Genomic DNA, 21,050 nt, shown 5'->3' with positions numbered 1-21,050 from the left:
GGCGTGGTGGCCTCTGCGGGGAGGGGGGGCAACAGGAGGGGTTCCAAGCAGGACGGGAGGCAGGAGCTGGGATCGCACAGCCCCCACAGAGCCCCGTGGAATACTCCCTTTGCGCGATGAGGGTGGGCCGGCCCCGTGGCAGGCAGCAGCGCCTGGCTCCCGGCTCTGCCTGCTATCAGCTCACAGGAAAAACCAAGCGTGGCGGCGCTACCTCTTTGCGAAGGTCACTGCCGCCCTGCTCTCGGCAGCCCTTTGCCACCTGCTCCTGCCCAATAAAGAGACACACAACAGAGAACGCAACCACTAGAGGCAGCAAGCGCGTGCTTGGCTCTTGAAGAGACACTCTTTTGATGGTCGTGGCAGGCAAGCAGTGACGGGCAAGCCAAATAAGCCAAGCCTAGCCCAGCAGTGCCAACCTTCCTGCACGCAGCACAGGGAAAGGCACACGCAGCACAGTCCTCACTGGCTATGTCAGCCACAGCAACGCCCTCTGGCAGGCTTCGTGTCCCTGCTCTCTCTGGGTTGGATTGTGGTTCTGGACCAACACTGAAGAGGGCAGCTGTGGCACCTGCTACGCACGGCCGAGGACATACAATCAGAACGCCAAAAAGGCGCCTTCGAAGTCCAATGCTGTAAAACAGACATTAGAATCCCCTGTCGCTGTTGAGAAAGTGGGAGGATTAGGCAGCACCGGCTGTTGGTCAATCGCTATTTGATTAACAGCCCTTAGATGTTGTACTACATGCTGCTCCTGGGCATGTGGCTTTGCAACAACCCCTGTTTTAGGCAATTATGACTTCTAGGCTCCAGTCCGAGCCAGGATTCCAACTTCATAGGATACTGGTTTTGTCTTAGCGGCTTCGCTCCCGGTTTCAATTCCACACTTGCTGGTGCTGCTGGGCTGAGCAACCCCCTGGCCCAAGGCAGCTGCTGCCGTGTGGACACAAGCTCTGCCACCTAGGAGGGTCCCAGTGTGCAGGGCTTTTCGGATGGCAGCAAGGCGGTCACAGGCCATGACGCTCAGAAGTAAAGACTCTGCACGGAGATAGTTCAAGCTGAAAATCATTCGGTAAATATGCAGACCTTGCAACTGGTGCTTCAGCACTTGTGTTTAACAGACTGACTAACAAGGACACTACGGTCTGCACGTGTCGATACCGATCGACTAGCTACGTTGTAAGCAAGAACTATGTTGTCTGCAAGATGTACGAGCCGGGAAGAGAACCAGTACAACCTGGCTCTGCGCTTGCTGGTGTGGACTCCTCAGCACTGCGTGCCAAAGGGAAAAGTACATCCTGAGGAAGGGTGCGAGCCTTCCTCCCAGAGAGCCCAGCCCAGGACCAGCAGGTGTCAATGCACCCGCGCCAGAGTGAGGAGGCTTATGATACTGAGTTCCTGGACCGAATGGTAATAACCCCGCCTTTTCTTGGGAATTTTAATGAATATGTATGCTTCTGTGTAATAGGGATCTGCTTACTTAAGCCCTGGGTGTGCAAGTGAAGGAGGAGCGATCCCCCTTGCAGCCGGAGCCCCGATAAACATACCTGCTTGATAACCCTCCTTGAGTTGTAGAGTTTGATTCCGCACGTCAGCACCAATCAAGAAGGCTACAAAGACCTGTGCAGCACATGCCGAGTAGGAGATGGCCCCGTGTCCTGGTTTCAGCTGGCATGGAGTTAACTTTCTTCTTCGTAGCTAGTGAAGTGCTGTGTTTTGGCTATGATGTGAGAACAATGTTGGTAGCCGCACTGATGTTTTCGGTTGTTGCTGCCTAGCGTTTCTGCTAAGTCAAGGCCTTTTTGGTTTCTTGGGCCTTGCCAGCCAGAGTGCTGGAGGGGCACAAGAGACTGGGAAGGGACACAGGCAGGTCAGCTGACCTGAACCAGCCACAGAGGTATTCCATCCCGTGGGACGTCATGCTTGGTATAGAAACTTGGAGGGTTAGCTGGTGGGGGGATTCTTGCTCAGGGACTGGCTGGGCATCGGTCAGCGGGTGGTGAGCAGTTGTACTGGGCATCATTTCCTTTTTTTCCTTCTCCCTTCCTTTTGATTTTACCCTTTTCCCCCACCTTTCCATCCTAATTGTTATTGTTGTTCTTCTTCTTGGTATTGTTACTGTTGTTCTTCACTCTTTCTTCTGTTTAAATTATTACATTGTTCTTATCTCAACCCTCCACTTTTACATTGCTTTCTGATTCTCCTCCCCACCCCTCCGGGTGGGGGGGAGTGCGCAAGTGGCTGCGTGGCGTTTGGTTGCCGGTAGTGTTTGGTTGCCGGCCGGGGTTAAACCGCGACACAGGATGGAAATGAAGTCTGTGGCATATGTGGGGCTCGAAGGCAAGCTCCTTCCCCAAATCCTCAGTGCAACCCTTGGGTCTTTCCAGACGCGTCTGTCCTGGGTCACGAGAGTCCAGTTTCAAGGTCACTTGTGGCTCATCCACAAGCGCAGCGGGATCCCACCAGGAGCTGGCCAAAGACGTTCTGTGTTTCCAGCTCCTTTCCCCAAGCCCTCCAGCCCGTGATGACCTGTGTTCCCTTCCTCCCCCAGTGCAGCCTCCCCCTCCTCCCTGAGCAGGCCCACTTTCAGCCCTTTGCAGGGACTCTTTCCCTTTGTGCCCGCCTTGTCTGCCTGCAGCCTGCCTCGCTTGGCAGGTGCCGGGCGTGGACGTCCTTGCCTCGCACAGGAGACTGACTTGAGCTGAAGCCTGGTTTGCTGTGAGCACCGAAACATTTTATTTCAAGCACGTGGTCAGCCTCATCAGGTGTGTGCGTCCCGAGGCACAGGCGCAGGGCAGAGCAGCCCTTTGACGCTGAGGTGGCCTTTGCATCGGCAGGCATTGCCCCAAAGGAAACGGTGGTGGCACACTGCAGCCTGCCCTGCGTGCCGTTTGTCCTGCTGCTCACACCGTTTTTCCCCTTAGGTACTGCAGGAGCTCCTGCAGCCGGCTAAAGAAGTCCAGCAGCTTCTGGACTGGAAATGGGCAGGAGCCGCCCGACTGCGCTGCTGTGGGCCTTGGCCTCGGAACGGGGCTTGACGTGGTGACAAAATGACTCCAAGCGCGTGCTGTTGGAGTAGCCCTCACTGCTGGGTGCAGGCCCATCTGTAGCAGGATCCAGTCGTAGAAGTGCTGAGTGGAGGTGTAGACTCCGGGCTGCCTGGCTCGGGCACAGCCTCTCCCCCAGCTGGTGACCCCAACAAGCCAGAAGTAGTCTGCACTGCTGTCTTGGCACACGAGAGGCCCACCGCTGTCCCCCTGCAGAGGAGGAGAGAGGACAAAGGGGTTGTTGGGTGGCCACCGTCAGCACGGGGGTTGGCTCCTTCTCTCTGACGGCACCTGCCGGAGCTGTGTTCCCTGCAGAGCGAGGCTGTGTCGAGCGAGCCTTGCCTGGGAAGGGGTGGTGGGCTTGTAAGGTGGGGCTGGCTCTCCTCACTGCACGGTGATGGTGGGTGTGTGGAAGAGAGCTGTGGCAGGCTTGGGATGGGGAGCCATGGGCTGCCAGGAACACTAGGAGGGCTTTCTGGGCAGAGTGCCATGCCTCTGGGACAAGAGGGGCACTGGGCAGGGGCCTGCCGATGGGGAAGGGGGTATAAGCCCCCCCGGCGGTGGGGACCTGAAGTGGGAGGGGCACTGGCCAGGCCAAGCACATGCCGGGCCATGTGGGCATAGTTGCGTGTGGCGGGGCTGCCTGTGCTACGGGGCTTGGCTCGTAGCACGCTCCTACCTGGCAGGTGTCAATGCCGCCCTGCGGATAGCCAGCACAGACGTTGTGCGTGTGGATGGCCCCTCTGTACCACCGGCTGCTGTTACAGACGTTGACATCAATGAGGCGGACCTGGGCCTCCTGCAGCACATCCGTTGATCGTCCAGCTGCGAGCACAGGAAGGAATTAGCAAGCAGCAGCTCACTGGCACTTCTCCTCCCCTGCCTGGCGGAATCCCTTGCCTCGCCCGCGCTTGGCTTTGCACCCTGAGAGGCGTTATAGCGGCATTTGCCTTCCGCCTTGCTCTGGGGAAAGGGCTCAGGCCCATCTCTCAAGAGGCATACGTCCCCGCAGGCTGACTCGGGCTCTGGCCTCTGCTGTCAGGAAGCCCAAGCAATGGCCCCGAGCGTGCCAAGCTTGCGCTCGGCACACGAGTACTTCCGCGGTACTCACATCTTGCAGTCGTGGCACCCCAGCCGCTGATGTAGCAGTTTTTCAGCTGCGAGACTCTCAGCGAGGCATCGGGCACGCAGGCAAGCTGAACGTAGGCGTTGCACTGCACAGGCTGGTCCAGCTCCAGCAAGGCAATGTCGTTCCTCTGCGTGATGTTACTGTAGCCTTGGTGAAGGAGCAGCCGCTTGATGTTGCGCACCTGGGCCTCAGGGCCCAGCTGAGTCAGCCGCGTGGCACCGATCACCACGCGCCACATGGTGATGTAGCTGGAAGGCAAATGGGGAGAGGACTCAGAGGGAGCACAGCCACGTGCTGCAGCAGCCCAGCCGTTGCCCTGCCTTCCGCTTGACGAGGGAGAGAGGAGAGCAGCGCTCGGGAGGGTGTGACTGGCCTCGCGTGCCTTAGGCTCAAGGAGCACCCAGGCCCTGGGTGTCCTGCGAGGAAACGGGGCGGGAGTAGCCCGTGCTGCTGCGCACGGGGCAAGCGCTAGTGTTGTGGGGCTATGCGTGTTCCCGGTGGCGCCTTACCTGGCCTCGATGAAGCAGTGGGCTGCTGTCAGGACCCACTGTGCGCTGATGAGGGAGCCTCCGCAGGTATGACCCGTGCCCGCTTGCCAGGGATTCTGGATGCTGACGATCCAGGGCCAGGCCCCTGCCTGGGCATCTGTGCCACCCACGACGCGCGACATGCCGTACTGAAAAGCCATGGGCCGGAGCCCGCAGGTCCCTCTATAAAGAGAAACTCCTTAGTGTCCTGCTGGATGGCTGGCGCCCCTACGGCTCACGGTCAGCCGTCTTCCCTCCCCACAAGGCGCTGCCTGGCCAGCAGGGCTGGGGAAGCCTGTGGGGCACGTGTGTGTCCACACCCTGCCTCTTTCTGCTTTAGCCCCGTAGGTGAGTACTGCCAACAGCCTGCGTGCTGGCAAGGAAATGAGCCTCCCACACTGGCTGCCCTCCAGCCAAGCCCACAAGGGCTTGCCCAAGCTCCCTCCCAGAGCCTCGGGCCACTTACCCACAGCTGTCCCATGTGCCGTATGCAGGACAGCACATGGCCAGCAGGATGAGGAGGAGGCGCAGCAAATCCATCCCTGCCAGTGACACGTGGCAGCTGCAAGGAGGAGGGCTTGTCACCGCCAGTGCAGCCGCCAACATACTGCCCCCCGAACTCACGTTGCCCAGGATGCCCTTGGCCCCGGGGGTGATGTCACAGAGTGGCTGGTTGCCACGGGGCTGGGCGTGGTGGCCTCTGCGGGGAGGGGGGGCAACAGGAGGGGTTCCAAGCAGGACGGGAGGCAGGAGCTGGGATCGCACAGCCCCCACAGAGCCCCGTGGAATACTCCCTTTGCGCGATGAGGGTGGGCCGGCCCCGTGGCAGGCAGCAGCGCCTGGCTCCCGGCTCTGCCTGCTATCAGCTCACAGGAAAAACCAAGCGTGGCGGCGCTACCTCTTTGCGAAGGTCACTGCCGCCCTGCTCTCGGCAGCCCTTTGCCACCTGCTCCTGCCCAATAAAGAGACACACAACAGAGAACGCAACCACTAGAGGCAGCAAGCGCGTGCTTGGCTCTTGAAGAGACACTCTTTTGATGGTCGTGGCAGGCAAGCAGTGACGGGCAAGCCAAATAAGCCAAGCCTAGCCCAGCAGTGCCAACCTTCCTGCACGCAGCACAGGGAAAGGCACACGCAGCACAGTCCTCACTGGCTATGTCAGCCACAGCAACGCCCTCTGGCAGGCTTCGTGTCCCTGCTCTCTCTGGGTTGGATTGTGGTTCTGGACCAACACTGAAGAGGGCAGCTGTGGCACCTGCTACGCACGGCCGAGGACATACAATCAGAACGCCAAAAAGGCGCCTTCGAAGTCCAATGCTGTAAAACAGACATTAGAATCCCCTGTCGCTGTTGAGAAAGTGGGAGGATTAGGCAGCACCGGCTGTTGGTCAATCGCTATTTGATTAACAGCCCTTAGATGTTGTACTACATGCTGCTCCTGGGCATGTGGCTTTGCAACAACCCCTGTTTTAGGCAATTATGACTTCTAGGCTCCAGTCCGAGCCAGGATTCCAACTTCATAGGATACTGGTTTTGTCTTAGCGGCTTCGCTCCCGGTTTCAATTCCACACTTGCTGGTGCTGCTGGGCTGAGCAACCCCCTGGCCCAAGGCAGCTGCTGCCGTGTGGACACAAGCTCTGCCACCTAGGAGGGTCCCAGTGTGCAGGGCTTTTCGGATGGCAGCAAGGCGGTCACAGGCCATGACGCTCAGAAGTAAAGACTCTGCACGGAGATAGTTCAAGCTGAAAATCATTCGGTAAATATGCAGACCTTGCAACTGGTGCTTCAGCACTTGTGTTTAACAGACTGACTAACAAGGACACTACGGTCTGCACGTGTCGATACCGATCGACTAGCTACGTTGTAAGCAAGAACTATGTTGTCTGCAAGATGTACGAGCCGGGAAGAGAACCAGTACAACCTGGCTCTGCGCTTGCTGGTGTGGACTCCTCAGCACTGCGTGCCAAAGGGAAAAGTACATCCTGAGGAAGGGTGCGAGCCTTCCTCCCAGAGAGCCCAGCCCAGGACCAGCAGGTGTCAATGCACCCGCGCCAGAGTGAGGAGGCTTATGATACTGAGTTCCTGGACCGAATGGTAATAACCCCGCCTTTTCTTGGGAATTTTAATGAATATGTATGCTTCTGTGTAATAGGGATCTGCTTACTTAAGCCCTGGGTGTGCAAGTGAAGGAGGAGCGATCCCCCTTGCAGCCGGAGCCCCGATAAACATACCTGCTTGATAACCCTCCTTGAGTTGTAGAGTTTGATTCCGCACGTCAGCACCAATCAAGAAGGCTACAAAGACCTGTGCAGCACATGCCGAGTAGGAGATGGCCCCGTGTCCTGGTTTCAGCTGGCATGGAGTTAACTTTCTTCTTCGTAGCTAGTGAAGTGCTGTGTTTTGGCTATGATGTGAGAACAATGTTGGTAGCCGCACTGATGTTTTCGGTTGTTGCTGCCTAGCGTTTCTGCTAAGTCAAGGCCTTTTTGGTTTCTTGGGCCTTGCCAGCCAGAGTGCTGGAGGGGCACAAGAGACTGGGAAGGGACACAGGCAGGTCAGCTGACCTGAACCAGCCACAGAGGTATTCCATCCCGTGGGACGTCATGCTTGGTATAGAAACTTGGAGGGTTAGCTGGTGGGGGGATTCTTGCTCAGGGACTGGCTGGGCATCGGTCAGCGGGTGGTGAGCAGTTGTACTGGGCATCATTTCCTTTTTTTCCTTCTCCCTTCCTTTTGATTTTACCCTTTTCCCCCACCTTTCCATCCTAATTGTTATTGTTGTTCTTCTTCTTGGTATTGTTACTGTTGTTCTTCACTCTTTCTTCTGTTTAAATTATTACATTGTTCTTATCTCAACCCTCCACTTTTACATTGCTTTCTGATTCTCCTCCCCACCCCTCCGGGTGGGGGGGAGTGCGCAAGTGGCTGCGTGGCGTTTGGTTGCCGGTAGTGTTTGGTTGCCGGCCGGGGTTAAACCGCGACACAGGATGGAAATGAAGTCTGTGGCATATGTGGGGCTCGAAGGCAAGCTCCTTCCCCAAATCCTCAGTGCAACCCTTGGGTCTTTCCAGACGCGTCTGTCCTGGGTCACGAGAGTCCAGTTTCAAGGTCACTTGTGGCTCATCCACAAGCGCAGCGGGATCCCACCAGGAGCTGGCCAAAGACGTTCTGTGTTTCCAGCTCCTTTCCCCAAGCCCTCCAGCCCGTGATGACCTGTGTTCCCTTCCTCCCCCAGTGCAGCCTCCCCCTCCTCCCTGAGCAGGCCCACTTTCAGCCCTTTGCAGGGACTCTTTCCCTTTGTGCCCGCCTTGTCTGCCTGCAGCCTGCCTCGCTTGGCAGGTGCCGGGCGTGGACGTCCTTGCCTCGCACAGGAGACTGACTTGAGCTGAAGCCTGGTTTGCTGTGAGCACCGAAACATTTTATTTCAAGCACGTGGTCAGCCTCATCAGGTGTGTGCGTCCCGAGGCACGGGCGCAGGGCAGAGCAGCCCTTTGACGCTGAGGTGGCCTTTGCATCGGCAGGCATTGCCCCAAAGGAAACGGTGGTGGCACACTGCAGCCTGCCCTGCGTGCCGTTTGTCCTGCTGCTCACACCGTTTTTCCCCTTAGGTACTGCAGGAGCTCCTGCAGCCGGCTAAAGAAGTCCAGCAGCTTCTGGACTGGAAATGGGCAGGAGCCGCCCGACTGCGCTGCTGTGGGCCTTGGCCTCGGAACGGGGCTTGACGTGGTGACAAAATGACTCCAAGCGCGTGCTGTTGGAGTAGCCCTCACTGCTGGGTGCAGGCCCATCTGTAGCAGGATCCAGTCGTAGAAGTGCTGAGTGGAGGTGTAGACTCCGGGCTGCCTGGCTCGGGCACAGCCTCTCCCCCAGCTGGTGACCCCAACAAGCCAGAAGTAGTCTGCACTGCTGTCTTGGCACACGAGAGGCCCACCGCTGTCCCCCTGCAGAGGAGGAGAGAGGACAAAGGGGTTGTTGGGTGGCCACCGTCAGCACGGGGGTTGGCTCCTTCTCTCTGACGGCACCTGCCGGAGCTGTGTTCCCTGCAGAGCGAGGCTGTGTCGAGCGAGCCTTGCCTGGGAAGGGGTGGTGGGCTTGTAAGGTGGGGCTGGCTCTCCTCACTGCACGGTGATGGTGGGTGTGTGGAAGAGAGCTGTGGCAGGCTTGGGATGGGGAGCCATGGGCTGCCAGGAACACTAGGAGGGCTTTCTGGGCAGAGTGCCATGCCTCTGGGACAAGAGGGGCACTGGGCAGGGGCCTGCCGATGGGGAAGGGGGTATAAGCCCCCCCGGCGGTGGGGACCTGAAGTGGGAGGGGCACTGGCCAGGCCAAGCACATGCCGGGCCATGTGGGCATAGTTGCGTGTGGCGGGGCTGCCTGTGCTACGGGGCTTGGCTCGTAGCACGCTCCTACCTGGCAGGTGTCAATGCCGCCCTGCGGATAGCCAGCACAGACGTTGTGCGTGTGGATGGCCCCTCTGTACCACCGGCTGCTGTTACAGACGTTGACATCAATGAGGCGGACCTGGGCCTCCTGCAGCACATCCGTTGATCGTCCAGCTGCGAGCACAGGAAGGAATTAGCAAGCAGCAGCTCACTGGCACTTCTCCTCCCCTGCCTGGCGGAATCCCTTGCCTCGCCCGCGCTTGGCTTTGCACCCTGAGAGGCGTTATAGCGGCATTTGCCTTCCGCCTTGCTCTGGGGAAAGGGCTCAGGCCCATCTCTCAAGAGGCATACGTCCCCGCAGGCTGACTCGGGCTCTGGCCTCTGCTGTCAGGAAGCCCAAGCAATGGCCCCGAGCGTGCCAAGCTTGCGCTCGGCACACGAGTACTTCCGCGGTACTCACATCTTGCAGTCGTGGCACCCCAGCCGCTGATGTAGCAGTTTTTCAGCTGCGAGACTCTCAGCGAGGCATCGGGCACGCAGGCAAGCTGAACGTAGGCGTTGCACTGCACAGGCTGGTCCAGCTCCAGCAAGGCAATGTCGTTCCTCTGCGTGATGTTACTGTAGCCTTGGTGAAGGAGCAGCCGCTTGATGTTGCGCACCTGGGCCTCAGGGCCCAGCTGAGTCAGCCGCGTGGCACCGATCACCACGCGCCACATGGTGATGTAGCTGGAAGGCAAATGAGGAGAGGACTCAGAGGGAGCACAGCCACGTGCTGCAGCAGCCCAGCCGTTGCCCTGCCTTCCGCTTGACGAGGGAGAGAGGAGAGCAGCGCTCGGGAGGGTGTGACTGGCCTCGCGTGCCTTAGGCTCAAGGAGCACCCAGGCCCTGGGTGTCCTGCGAGGAAACGGGGCGGGAGTAGCCCGTGCTGCTGCGCACGGGGCAAGCGCTAGTGTTGTGGGGCTATGCGTGTTCCCGGTGGCGCCTTACCTGGCCTCGATGAAGCAGTGGGCTGCTGTCAGGACCCACTGTGCGCTGATGAGGGAGCCTCCGCAGGTATGACCCGTGCCCGCTTGCCAGGGATTCTGGATGCTGACGATCCAGGGCCAGGCCCCTGCCTGGGCATCTGTGCCACCCACGACGCGTGACATGCCGTACTGAAAAGCCATGGGCCGGAGCCCGCAGGTCCCTCTATAAAGAGAAACTCCTTAGTGTCCTGCTGGATGGCTGGCGCCCCTACGGCTCACGGTCAGCCGTCTTCCCTCCCCACAAGGCGCTGCCTGGCCAGCAGGGCTGGGGAAGCCTGTGGGGCACGTGTGTGTCCACACCCTGCCTCTTTCTGCTTTAGCCCCGTAGGTGAGTACTGCCAACAGCCTGCGTGCTGGCAAGGAAATGAGCCTCCCACACTGGCTGCCCTCCAGCCAAGCCCACAAGGGCTTGCCCAAGCTCCCTCCCAGAGCCTCGGGCCACTTACCCACAGCTGTCCCATGTGCCGTATGCAGGACAGCACATGGCCAGCAGGATGAGGAGGAGGCGCAGCAAATCCATCCCTGCCAGTGACACGTGGCAGCTGCAAGGAGGAGGGCTTGTCACCGCCAGTGCAGCCGCCAACATACTGCCCCCCGAACTCACGTTGCCCAGGATGCCCTTGGCCCCGGGGGTGATGTCACAGAGTGGCTGGTTGCCACGGGGCTGGGCGTGGTGGCCTCTGCGGGGAGGGGGGGCAACAGGAGGGGTTCCAAGCAGGACGGGAGGCAGGAGCTGGGATCGCACAGCCCCCACAGAGCCCCGTGGAATACTCCCTTTGCGCGATGAGGGTGGGCCGGCCCCGTGGCAGGCAGCAGCGCCTGGCTCCCGGCTCTGCCTGCTATCAGCTCACAGGAAAAACCAAGCGTGGCGGCGCTACCTCTTTGCGAAGGTCACTGCCGCCCTGCTCTCGGCAGCCCTTTGCCACCTGCTCCTGCCCAATAAAGAGACACACAACAGAGAACGCAACCACTAGAGGCAGCAAGCGCGTGCTTGGCTCTTGAAGAGACACTCTTTTGATGGTCGTGGCAGGCAAGCAGTGACGGGCAAGCCAAATAAGCCAAGCCTAGCCCAGCAGTGCCAACCTTCCTGCACGCAGCACAGGGAAAGGCACACGCAGCACAGTCCTCACTGGCTATGTCAGCCACAGCAACGCCCTCTGGCAGGCTTCGTGTCCCTGCTCTCTCTGGGTTGGATTGTGGTTCTGGACCAACACTGAAGAGGGCAGCTGTGGCACCTGCTACGCACGGCCGAGGACATACAATCAGAACGCCAAAAAGGCGCCTTCGAAGTCCAATGCTGTAAAACAGACATTAGAATCCCCTGTCGCTGTTGAGAAAGTGGGAGGATTAGGCAGCACCGGCTGTTGGTCAATCGCTATTTCATTAACAGCCCTTAGATGTTGTACTACATGCTGCTCCTGGGCATGTGGCTTTGCAACAACCCCTGTTTTAGGCAATTATGACTTCTAGGCTCCAGTCCGAGCCAGGATTCCAACTTCATAGGATACTGGTTTTGTCTTAGCGGCTTCGCTCCCGGTTTCAATTCCACACTTGCTGGTGCTGCTGGGCTGAGCAACCCCCTGGCCCAAGGCAGCTGCTGCCGTGTGGACACAAGCTCTGCCACCTAGGAGGGTCCCAGTGTGCAGGGCTTTTCGGATGGCAGCAAGGCGGTCACAGGCCATGACGCTCAGAAGTAAAGACTCTGCACGGAGATAGTTCAAGCTGAAAATCATTCGGTAAATATGCAGACCTTGCAACTGGTGCTTCAGCACTTGTGTTTAACAGACTGACTAACAAGGACACTACGGTCTGCACGTGTCGATACCGATCGACTAGCTACGTTGTAAGCAAGAACTATGTTGTCTGCAAGATGTACGAGCCGGGAAGAGAACCAGTACAACCTGGCTCTGCGCTTGCTGGTGTGGACTCCTCAGCACTGCGCGCCAAAGGGAAAAGTACATCCTGAGGAAGGGTGCGAGCCTTCCTCCCAGAGAGCCCAGCCCAGGACCAGCAGGTGTCAATGCACCCGCGCCAGAGTGAGGAGGCTTATGATACTGAGTTCCTGGACCGAATGGTAATAACCCCGCCTTTTCTTGGGAATTTTAATGAATATGTATGCTTCTGTGTAATAGGGATCTGCTTACTTAAGCCCTGGGTGTGCAAGTGAGGAGGAGCGATCCCCCTTGCAGCCGGAGCCCCGATAAACATACCTGCTTGATAACCCTCCTTGAGTTGTAGAGTTTGATTCCGCACGTCAGCACCAATCAAGAAGGCTACAAAGACCTGTGCAGCACATGCCGAGTAGGAGATGGCCCCGTGTCCTGGTTTCAGCTGGCATGGAGTTAACTTTCTTCTTCGTAGCTAGTGAAGTGCTGTGTTTTGGCTATGATGTGAGAACAATGTTGGTAGCCGCACTGATGTTTTCGGTTGTTGCTGCCTAGCGTTTCTGCTAAGTCAAGGCCTTTTTGGTTTCTTGGGCCTTGCCAGCCAGAGTGCTGGAGGGGCACAAGAGACTGGGCAGGGACACAGCCAGGTCAGCTGACCTGAACCAGCCACAGAGGTATTCCATCCCGTGGGACGTCATGCTTGGTATAGAAACTTGGAGGGTTAGCTGGTGGGGGGATTCTTGCTCAGGGACTGGCTGGGCATCGGTCAGCGGGTGGTGAGCAGTTGTACTGGGCATCATTTCCTTTTTTTCCTTCTCCCTTCCTTTTGATTTTACCCTTTTCCCCCACCTTTCCATCCTAATTGTTATTGTTGTTCTTCTTCTTGGTATTGTTACTGTTGTTCTTCACTCTTTCTTCTGTTTAAATTATTACATTGTTCTTATCTCAACCCTCCACTTTTACATTGCTTTCTGATTCTCCTCCCCACCCCTCCGGGTGGGGGGGAGTGCGCAAGTGGCTGCGTGGCGTTTGGTTGCCGGTAGTGTTTGGTTGCCGGCCGGGGTTAAACCGCGACACAGGATGGAAATGAAGTCTGTGGCATATGTGGGGCTCGAAGGCAAGCTCCTTCCCCAAATCCTCAGTGCAACCCTTGGGTCTTTCCAGACGCGTCTGTCCTGGGTCACGAGAGTCCAGTTTCAAGGTCACTTGTGGCTCATCCACAAGCGCAGCGGGATCCCACCAGGAGCTGGCCAAAGACGTTCTGTGTTTCCAGCTCCTTTCCCCAAGCCCTCCAGCCCGTGATGACCTGTGTTCCCTTCCTCCAGTGCAGCCTCCCCCTCCTCCCTGAGCAGGCCCACTTTCAGCCCTTTGCAGGGACTCTTTCCCTTTGTGCCCGCCTTGTCTGCCTGCAGCCTGCCTCGCTTGGCAGGTGCCGGGCGTGGACGTCCTTGCCTCGCACAGGAGACTGACTTGAGCTGAAGCCTGGTTTGCTGTGAGCACCGAAACATTTTATTTCAAGCACGTGGTCAGCCTCATCAGGTGTGTGCGTCCCGAGGCACGGGCGCAGGGCAGAGCAGCCCTTTGACGCTGAGGTGGCCTTTGCATCGGCAGGCATTGCCCCAAAGGAAACGGTGGTGGCACACTGCAGCCTGCCCTGCGTGCCGTTTGTCCTGCTGCTCACACCGTTTTTCCCCTTAGGTACTGCAGGAGCTCCTGCAGCCGGCTAAAGAAGTCCAGCAGCTTCTGGACTGGAAATGGGCAGGAGCCGCCCGACTGCGCTGCTGTGGGCCTTGGCCTCGGAACGGGGCTTGACGTGGTGACAAAATGACTCCAAGCGCGTGCTGTTGGAGTAGCCCTCACTGCTGGGCGCAGGCCCATCTGTAGCAGGATCCAGTCGTAGAAGTGCTGAGTGGAGGTGTAGACTCCGGGCTGCCTGGCTCGGGCACAGCCTCTCCCCCAGCTGGTGACACCAACAAGCCAGAAGTAGTCTGCACTGCTGTCTTGGCACACGAGAGGCCCACCGCTGTCCCCCTGCAGAGGAGGAGAGAGGACAAAGGGGTTGTTGGGTGGCCACCGTCAGCACGGGGGTTGGCTCCTTCTCTCTGACGGCACCTGCCGGAGCTGTGTTCCCTGCAGAGCGAGGCTGTGTCGAGCGAGCCTTGCCTGGGAAGGGGTGGTGGGCTTGTAAGGTGGGGCTGGCTCTCCTCACTGCACGGTGATGGTGGGTGTGTGGAAGAGAGCTGTGGCAGGCTTGGGATGGGGAGCCGTGGGCTGCCAGGAACACTAGGAGGGCTTTCTGGGCAGAGTGCCATGCCTCTGGGACAAGAGGGGCACTGGGCAGGGGCCTGCCGATGGGGAAGGGGGTATAAGCCCCCCCGGCGGTGGGGACCTGAAGTGGGAGGGGCACTGGCCAGGCCAAGCACATGCCGGGCCATGTTGGCGTAGTTGCGTGTGGCGGGGCTGCCTGTGCTACGGGGCTTGGCTCGTAGCACGCTCCTACCTGGCAGGTGTCAATGCCGCCCTGCGGATAGCCAGCACAGACGTTGTGCGTGTGGATGGCCCCTCTGTACCACCGGCTGCTGTTACAGACGTTGACATCAATGAGGCGGACCTGGGCCTCCTGCAGCACATCCGTTGATCGTCCAGCTGCGAGCACAGGAAGGAATTAGCAAGCAGCAGCTCACTGGCACTTCTCCTCCCCTGCCTGGCGGAATCCCTTGCCTCGCCCGCGCTTGGCTTTGCATCCTGAGAGGCGTTATAGCGGCATTTGCCTTCCGCCTTGCTCTGGGGAAAGGGCTCAGGCCCATCTCTCAAGAGGCATACGTCCCCGCAGGCTGACTCGGGCTCTGGCCTCTGCTGTCAGGAAGCCCAAGCAATGGCCCCGAGCGTGCCAAGCTTGCGCTCGGCACACGAGTACTTCCGCGGTACTCACATCTTGCAGTCGTGGCACCCCAGCCGCTGATGTAGCAGTTTTTCAGCTGCGAGACTCTCAGCGAGGCATCGGGCACGCAGGCAAGCTGAACGTAGGCGTTGCACTGCACAGGCTGGTCCAGCTCCAGCAAGGCAATGTCGTTCCTCTGCGTGATGTTACTGTAGCCTTGGTGAAGGAGCAGCCGCTTGATGTTGCGCACCTGGGCCTCAGGGCCCAGCTGAGTCAGCCGCGTGGCACCGATCACCACGCGCCACATGGTGATGTAGCTGGAAGGCAAATGGGGAGAGGACTCAGAGGGAGCACAGCCACGTGCTGCAGCAGCCCAGCCGTTGCCCTGCCTTCCGCTTGACGAGGGAGAGAGGAGAGCAGCGCTCGGGAGGGTGTGACTGGCCTCGCGTGCCTTAGGCTCAAGGAGCACCCAGGCCCTGGGTGTCCTGCGAGGAAACGGGGCGGGAGTAGCCCGTGCTGCTGCGCACGGGGCAAGCGCTAGTGTTGTGGGGCTATGCGTGTTCCCGGTGGCGCCTTACCTGGCCTCGATGAAGCAGTGGGCTGCTGTCAGGACCCACTGTGCGCTGATGAGGGAGCCTCCGCAGGTATGACCCGTGCCCGCTTGCCAGGGATTCTGGATGCTGACGATCCAGGGCCAGGCCCCTGCCTGGGCATCTGTGCCACCCACGACGCGCGACATGCCGTACTGAAAAGCCATGGGCCGGAGCCCGCAGGTCCCTCTGTAAAGAGAAGCTCCTTAGTGTCCTGCTGGATGGCTGGCGCCCCTACGGCTCACGGTCAGCCGTCTTCCCTCCCCACAAGGCGCTGCCTGGCCAGCAGGGCTGGGGAAGCCTGTGGGGCACGTGTGTGTCCACACCCTGCCTCTTTCTGCTTTAGCCCCGTAGGTGAGTACTGCCAACAGCCTGCGTGCTGGCAAGGAAATGAGCCTCCCACACTGGCTGCCCTCCAGCCAAGCCCACAAGGGCTTGCCCAAGCTCCCTCCCAGAGCCTCGGGCCACTTACCCACAGCTGTCCCATGTGCCGTATGCAGGACAGCACATGGCCAGCAGGATGAGGAGGAGGCGCAGCAAATCCATCCCTGCCAGTGACACGTGGCAGCTGCAAGGAGGAGGGCTTGTCACCGCCAGTGCAGCCGCCAACATACTGCCCCCCGAACTCACGTTGCCCAGGATGCCCTTGGCCCCGGGGGTGATGTCACAGAGTGGCTGGTTGCCACGGGGCTGGGCGTGGTGGCCTCTGCGGGGAGGGGGGGCAACAGGAGGGGTTCCAAGCAGGACGGGAGGCAGGAGCTGGGATCGCTCAGCCCCCACAGAGCCCCGTGGAATACTCCCTTTGCGCGATGAGGGTGGGCCGGCCCCGTGGCAGGCAGCAGCGCCTGGCTCCCGGCTCTGCCTGCTATCAGCTCACAGGAAAAACCAAGCGTGGCGGCGCTACCTCTTTGCGAAGGTCACTGCCGCCCTGCTCTCGGCAGCCCTTTGCCACCTGCTCCTGCCCAATGAAGAGACACACAACAGAGAACGCAACCACTAGAGGCAGCAAGCGCCTGCTTGGCTCTTGAAGAGACACTCTTTTGATGGTCGTGGCAGGCAAGCAGTGACGGGCAAGCCAAATAAGCCAAGCCTAGCCCAGCAGTGCCAACCTTCCTGCACGCAGCACAGGGAAAGGCACACGCAGCACAGTCCTCACTGGCTATGTCAGCCACAGCAACACCCTCTGGCAGGCTTCGTGTCCCTGCTCTCTCTGGGTTGGATTGTGGTTCTGGACCAACACTGAAGAGGGCAGCTGTGGCACCTGCTATGCACGGCCGAGGACATACAATCAGAACGCCAAAAAGGCGCCTTCGAAGTCCAATGCTGTAAAACAGACATTAGAATCCCCTGTCGCTGTTGAGAAAGTGGGAGGATTAGGCAGCACCGGGTGTTGGTCAATCGCTATTTGATTAACAGCCCTTAGATGTTGTACTACATGCTGCTCCTGGGCATGTGGCTTTGCAACAACCCCTGTTTTAGGCAATTATGACTTCTAGGCTCCAGTCCGAGCCAGGATTCCAACTTCATTGGATACTGGTTTTGTCTTAGCGGCTTCGCTCCCGGTTTCAATTCCACACTTGCTGGTGCTGCTGGGCTGAGCAACCCCCTGGCCCAAGGCAGCTGCTGCCGTGTGGACACAAGCTCTGCCACCTAGGAGGGTCCCAGTGTGCAGGGCTTTTCGGATGGCAGCAAGGCGGTCACAGGCCATGACGCTCAGAAGTAAAGACTCTGCACGGAGATAGTTCAAGCTGAAAATCATTCGGTAAATATGCAGACCTTGCAACTGGTGCTTCAGCACTTGTGTTTAACAGACTGACTAACAAGGACACTACGGTCTGCACGTGTCGATACCGATCGACTAGCTACGTTGTAAGCAAGAACTATGTTGTCTGCAAGATGTACGAGCCGGGAAGAGAACCAGTACAACCTGGCTCTGCGCTTGCTGGTGTGGACTCCTCAGCACTGCGCGCCAAAGGGAAAAGTACATCCTGAGGAAGGGTGCGAGCCTTCCTCCCAGAGAGCCCAGCCCAGGACCAGCAGGTGTCAATGCACCCGCGCCAGAGTGAGGAGGCTTATGATACTGAGTTCCTGGACCGAATGGTAATAACCCCGCCTTTTCTTGGGAATTTTAATGAATATGTATGCTTCTGTGTAATAGGGATCTGCTTACTTAAGCCCTGGGTGTGCAAGTGAGGAGGAGCGATCCCCCTTGCAGCCGGAGCCCCGATAAACATACCTGCTTGATAACCCTCCTTGAGTTGTAGAGTTTGATTCCGCACGTCAGCACCAATCAAGAAGGCTACAAAGACCTGTGCAGCACATGCCGAGTAGGAGATGGCCCCGTGTCCTGGTTTCAGCTGGCATGGAGTTAACTTTCTTCTTCGTAGCTAGTGAAGTGCTGTGTTTTGGCTATGATGTGAGAACAATGTTGGTAGCCGCACTGATGTTTTCGGTTGTTGCTGCCTAGCGTTTCTGCTAAGTCAAGGCCTTTTTGGTTTCTTGGGCCTTGCCAGCCAGAGTGCTGGAGGGGCACAAGAGACTGGGCAGGGACACAGGCAGGTCAGCTGACCTGAACCAGCCACAGAGGTATTCCATCCCGTGGGACGTCATGCTTGGTATAGAAACTTGGAGGGTTAGCTGGTGGGGGGATTCTTGCTCAGGGACTGGCTGGGCATCGGTCAGCGGGTGGTGAGCAGTTGTACTGGGCATCATTTCCTTTTTTTCCTTCTCCCTTCCTTTTGATTTTACCCTTTTCCCCCACCTTTCCATCCTAATTGTTATTGTTGTTCTTCTTCTTGGTATTGTTACTGTTGTTCTTCACTCTTTCTTCTGTTTAAATTATTACATTGTTCTTATCTCAACCCTCCACTTTTACATTGCTTTCTGATTCTCCTCCCCACCCCTCCGGGTGGGGGGGAGTGCGCAAGTGGCTGCGTGGCGTTTGGTTGCCGGTAGTGTTTGGTTGCCGGCCGGGGTTAAACCGCGACACAGGATGGAAATGAAGTCTGTGGCATATGTGGGGCTCGAAGGCAAGCTCCTTCCCCAAATCCTCAGTGCAACCCTTGGGTCTTTCCAGACGCGTCTGTCCTGGGTCACGAGAGTCCAGTTTCAAGGTCACTTGTGGCTCATCCACAAGCGCAGCGGGATCCCACCAGGAGCTGGCCAAAGACGTTCTGTGTTTCCAGCTCCTTTCCCCAAGCCCTCCAGCCCGTGATGACCTGTGTTCCCTTCCTCCAGTGCAGCCTCCCCCTCCTCCCTGAGCAGGCCCACTTTCAGCCCTTTGCAGGGACTCTTTCCCTTTGTGCCCGCCTTGTCTGCCTGCAGCCTGCCTCGCTTGGCAGGTGCCGGGCGTGGACGTCCTTGCCTCGCACAGGAGACTGACTTGAGCTGAAGCCTGGTTTGCTGTGAGCACCGAAACATTTTATTTCAAGCACGTGGTCAGCCTCATCAGGTGTGTGCGTCCCGAGGCACGGGCGCAGGGCAGAGCAGCCCTTTGACGCTGAGGTGGCCTTTGCATCGGCAGGCATTGCCCCAAAGGAAACGGTGGTGGCACACTGCAGCCTGCCCTGCGTGCCGTTTGTCCTGCTGCTCACACCGTTTTTCCCCTTAGGTACTGCAGGAGCTCCTGCAGCCGGCTAAAGAAGTCCAGCAGCTTCTGGACTGGAAATGGGCAGGAGCCGCCCGACTGCGCTGCTGTGGGCCTTGGCCTCGGAACGGGGCTTGACGTGGTGACAAAATGACTCCAAGCGCGTGCTGTTGGAGTAGCCCTCACTGCTGGGCGCAGGCCCATCTGTAGCAGGATCCAGTCGTAGAAGTGCTGAGTGGAGGTGTAGACTCCGGGCTGCCTGGCTCGGGCACAGCCTCTCCCCCAGCTGGTGACACCAACAAGCCAGAAGTAGTCTGCACTGCTGTCTTGGCACACGAGAGGCCCACCGCTGTCCCCCTGCAGAGGAGGAGAGAGGACAAAGGGGTTGTTGGGTGGCCACCGTCAGCACGGGGGTTGGCTCCTTCTCTCTGACGGCACCTGCCGGAGCTGTGTTCCCTGCAGAGCGAGGCTGTGTCGAGCGAGCCTTGCCTGGGAAGGGGTGGTGGGCTTGTAAGGTGGGGCTGGCTCTCCTCACTGCACGGTGATGGTGGGTGTGTGGAAGAGAGCTGTGGCAGGCTTGGGATGGGGAGCCGTGGGCTGCCAGGAACACTAGGAGGGCTTTCTGGGCAGAGTGCCATGCCTCTGGGACAAGAGGGGCACTGGGCAGGGGCCTGCCGATGGGGAAGGGGGTATAAGCCCCCCCGGCGGTGGGGACCTGAAGTGGGAGGGGCACTGGCCAGGCCAAGCACATGCCGGGCCATGTTGGCGTAGTTGCGTGTGGCGGGGCTGCCTGTGCTACGGGGCTTGGCTCGTAGCACGCTCCTACCTGGCAGGTGTCAATGCCGCCCTGCGGATAGCCAGCACAGACGTTGTGCGTGTGGATGGCCCCTCTGTACCACCGGCTGCTGTTACAGACGTTGACATCAATGAGGCGGACCTGGGCCTCCTGCAGCACATCCGTTGATCGTCCAGCTGCGAGCACAGGAAGGAATTAGCAAGCAGCAGCTCACTGGCACTTCTCCTCCCCTGCCTGGCGGAATCCCTTGCCTCGCCCGCGCTTGGCTTTGCATCCTGAGAGGCGTTATAGCGGCATTTGCCTTCCGCCTTGCTCTGGGGAAAGGGCTCAGGCCCATCTCTCAAGAGGCATACGTCCCCGCAGGCTGACTCGGGCTCTGGCCTCTGCTGTCAGGAAGCCCAAGCAATGGCCCCGAGCGTGCCAAGCTTGCGCTCGGCACACGAGTACTTCCGCGGTACTCACATCTTGCAGTCGTGGCACCCCAGCCGCTGATGTAGCAGTTTTTCAGCTGCGAGACTCTCAGCGAGGCATCGGGCACGCAGGCAAGCTGAACGTAGGCGTTGCACTGCACAGGCTGGTCCAGCTCCAGCAAGGCAATGTCGTTCCTCTGCGTGATGTTACTGTAGCCTTGGTGAAGGAGCAGCCGCTTGATGTTGCGCACCTGGGCCTCAGGGCCCAGCTGAGTCAGCCGCGTGGCACCGATCACCACGCGCCACATGGTGATGTAGCTGGAAGGCAAATGGGGAGAGGACTCAGAGGGAGCACAGCCACGTGCTGCAGCAGCCCAGCCGTTGCCCTGCCTTCCGCTTGACGAGGGAGAGAGGAGAGCAGCGCTCGGGAGGGTGTGACTGGCCTCGCGTGCCTTAGGCTCAAGGAGCACCCAGGCCCTGGGTGTCCTGCGAGGAAACGGGGCGGGAGTAGCCCGTGCTGCTGCGCACGGGGCAAGCGCTAGTGTTGTGGGGCTATGCGTGTTCCCGGTGGCGCCTTACCTGGCCTCGATGAAGCAGTGGGCTGCTGTCAGGACCCACTGTGCGCTGATGAGGGAGCCTCCGCAGGTATGACCCGTGCCCGCTTGCCAGGGATTCTGGATGCTGACGATCCAGGGCCAGGCCCCTGCCTGGGCATCTGTGCCACCCACGACGCGCGACATGCCGTACTGAAAAGCCATGGGCCGGAGCCCGCAGGTCCCTCTGTAAAGAGAAGC

General features: G+C 59.1%; 4 protein-coding genes across 4 annotated transcripts; all 4 read right to left on the bottom strand.

The window, feature by feature from the left end:
• Nucleotides 1-2,918: 2,918 nt before the first annotated feature.
• On the bottom strand, nt 2,919-5,240 carry LOC129735609 (acrosin-like; the record flags this gene model as incomplete). The annotated part of the gene is made up of 6 exons (XM_055704843.1): nt 5,190-5,240; nt 5,021-5,073; nt 4,683-4,883; nt 4,147-4,421; nt 3,724-3,869; nt 2,919-3,254 (listed from the first exon to the last, which is right to left on the bottom strand). Coding segments are annotated over exons 1-6 (1,062 nt in total), but the record flags the coding sequence as incomplete, so codon positions are not given.
• A 322-nt stretch (nt 5,241-5,562) lies between these two features.
• Nucleotides 5,563-10,182, bottom strand: LOC129735608 (acrosin-like; the record flags this gene model as incomplete). The annotated part of the gene is made up of 5 exons (XM_055704842.1): nt 5,563-5,652; nt 8,471-8,641; nt 9,111-9,256; nt 9,543-9,808; nt 10,070-10,182. Coding segments are annotated over 5 exons (786 nt in total), but the record flags the coding sequence as incomplete, so codon positions are not given.
• A 767-nt stretch (nt 10,183-10,949) lies between these two features.
• LOC129735607 (acrosin-like) lies at nt 10,950-15,565 on the bottom strand (the record flags this gene model as incomplete). The annotated part of the gene is made up of 5 exons (XM_055704841.1): nt 10,950-11,039; nt 13,854-14,024; nt 14,494-14,639; nt 14,926-15,191; nt 15,453-15,565. Coding segments are annotated over 5 exons (786 nt in total), but the record flags the coding sequence as incomplete, so codon positions are not given.
• A 767-nt stretch (nt 15,566-16,332) lies between these two features.
• LOC129735606 (acrosin-like) lies at nt 16,333-20,948 on the bottom strand (the record flags this gene model as incomplete). Its single annotated transcript, XM_055704840.1, has 5 exons — nt 16,333-16,422; nt 19,237-19,407; nt 19,877-20,022; nt 20,309-20,574; nt 20,836-20,948. Coding segments are annotated over 5 exons (786 nt in total), but the record flags the coding sequence as incomplete, so codon positions are not given.
• Nucleotides 20,949-21,050: the final 102 nt, after the last annotated feature.

Source organism: Falco cherrug, chromosome 3 (assembly GCF_023634085.1).
Source record: "Falco cherrug isolate bFalChe1 chromosome 3, bFalChe1.pri, whole genome shotgun sequence".
Classification (NCBI taxonomy): Eukaryota; Metazoa; Chordata; class Aves; order Falconiformes; family Falconidae; genus Falco; species Falco cherrug.
This window is presented reverse-complemented; position numbering and strand designations above follow the sequence as displayed.